The sequence below is a fragment of the Papilio polytes genome, unplaced genomic scaffold (genome assembly GCF_000836215.1).
Source record: "Papilio polytes unplaced genomic scaffold, Ppol_1.0 DF823696.1, whole genome shotgun sequence".
NCBI lineage: Eukaryota > Metazoa > Arthropoda > Insecta > Lepidoptera > Papilionidae > Papilio > Papilio polytes.
Window position 1 is genome coordinate 83,106 of NW_013525508.1, and position 641 is coordinate 83,746.

A 641-nucleotide genomic window follows, 5' to 3' on the forward strand; every position below is an offset into this window, starting at 1 on the left:
ATAGAGAGCTCCCTCAACTTTCAAAAGACAATTCTTCTCTCTGTCGTCAAAAGTTGAGCATTCCAAACTCTCATTCTCACGCGGCACCTTGTTGTGACATTAACACGTCACCTAAATACTTCAACAAGCCTTCTAAGAAAAAGATCTTCCACCATGTCCGCTGTCTTACTCCTTCTCCCACTCCTCTTTCTAAATTTACCCATTCCCCTTGTTCTCCATCCGATCCTCTTCCTACAGCGCCTAACGCGCATACCCGGGAGGTCGTCAGAAGAACCCATTCAGGCCGTACCGTTCGCTTCGCAGATTACTTTCGCCCGTAGTGACGGTCTCTGGGGGGGAGTGATGTAGTGTACTTATCTATTTATTTAATTATCTATTTATTTATTTATTACACTACATTTATTTATTATATTACATTCACTCATACACATCCATAACACACAACATTACACACGCAAAACACATCACACATATATTCACATAAAAAATAAAATATTATACTAAGACGTACAAACAAACACGCACACTCCACATTTTTATATATAATTTTAACGCGCTGCAGAGCGCCGCCCGCGGCGCGGACGCACAACGTGCAAAATGCGGAATCATGCACCGCGCCGCGCCGGCCGGCCAACAGTCGC

The 641-nt window shown here is 43.8% G+C and overlaps 1 protein-coding gene across 1 annotated transcript in view; it reads right to left on the minus strand.

The window, feature by feature from the left end:
- Window positions 1–278, minus strand: part of LOC106103879 (RING finger protein 121-like) — a 1,842-nt gene extending 1,564 nt beyond the window's left edge. Inside the window, exon 1 of the mRNA XM_013283792.1 lies at window positions 246–278. Within this exon, the coding sequence (XP_013139246.1) occupies window positions 246–278 (33 nt within the window). The remainder of the gene's footprint in view (window positions 1–245) is intronic.
- Window positions 279–641: the final 363 nt, after the last annotated feature.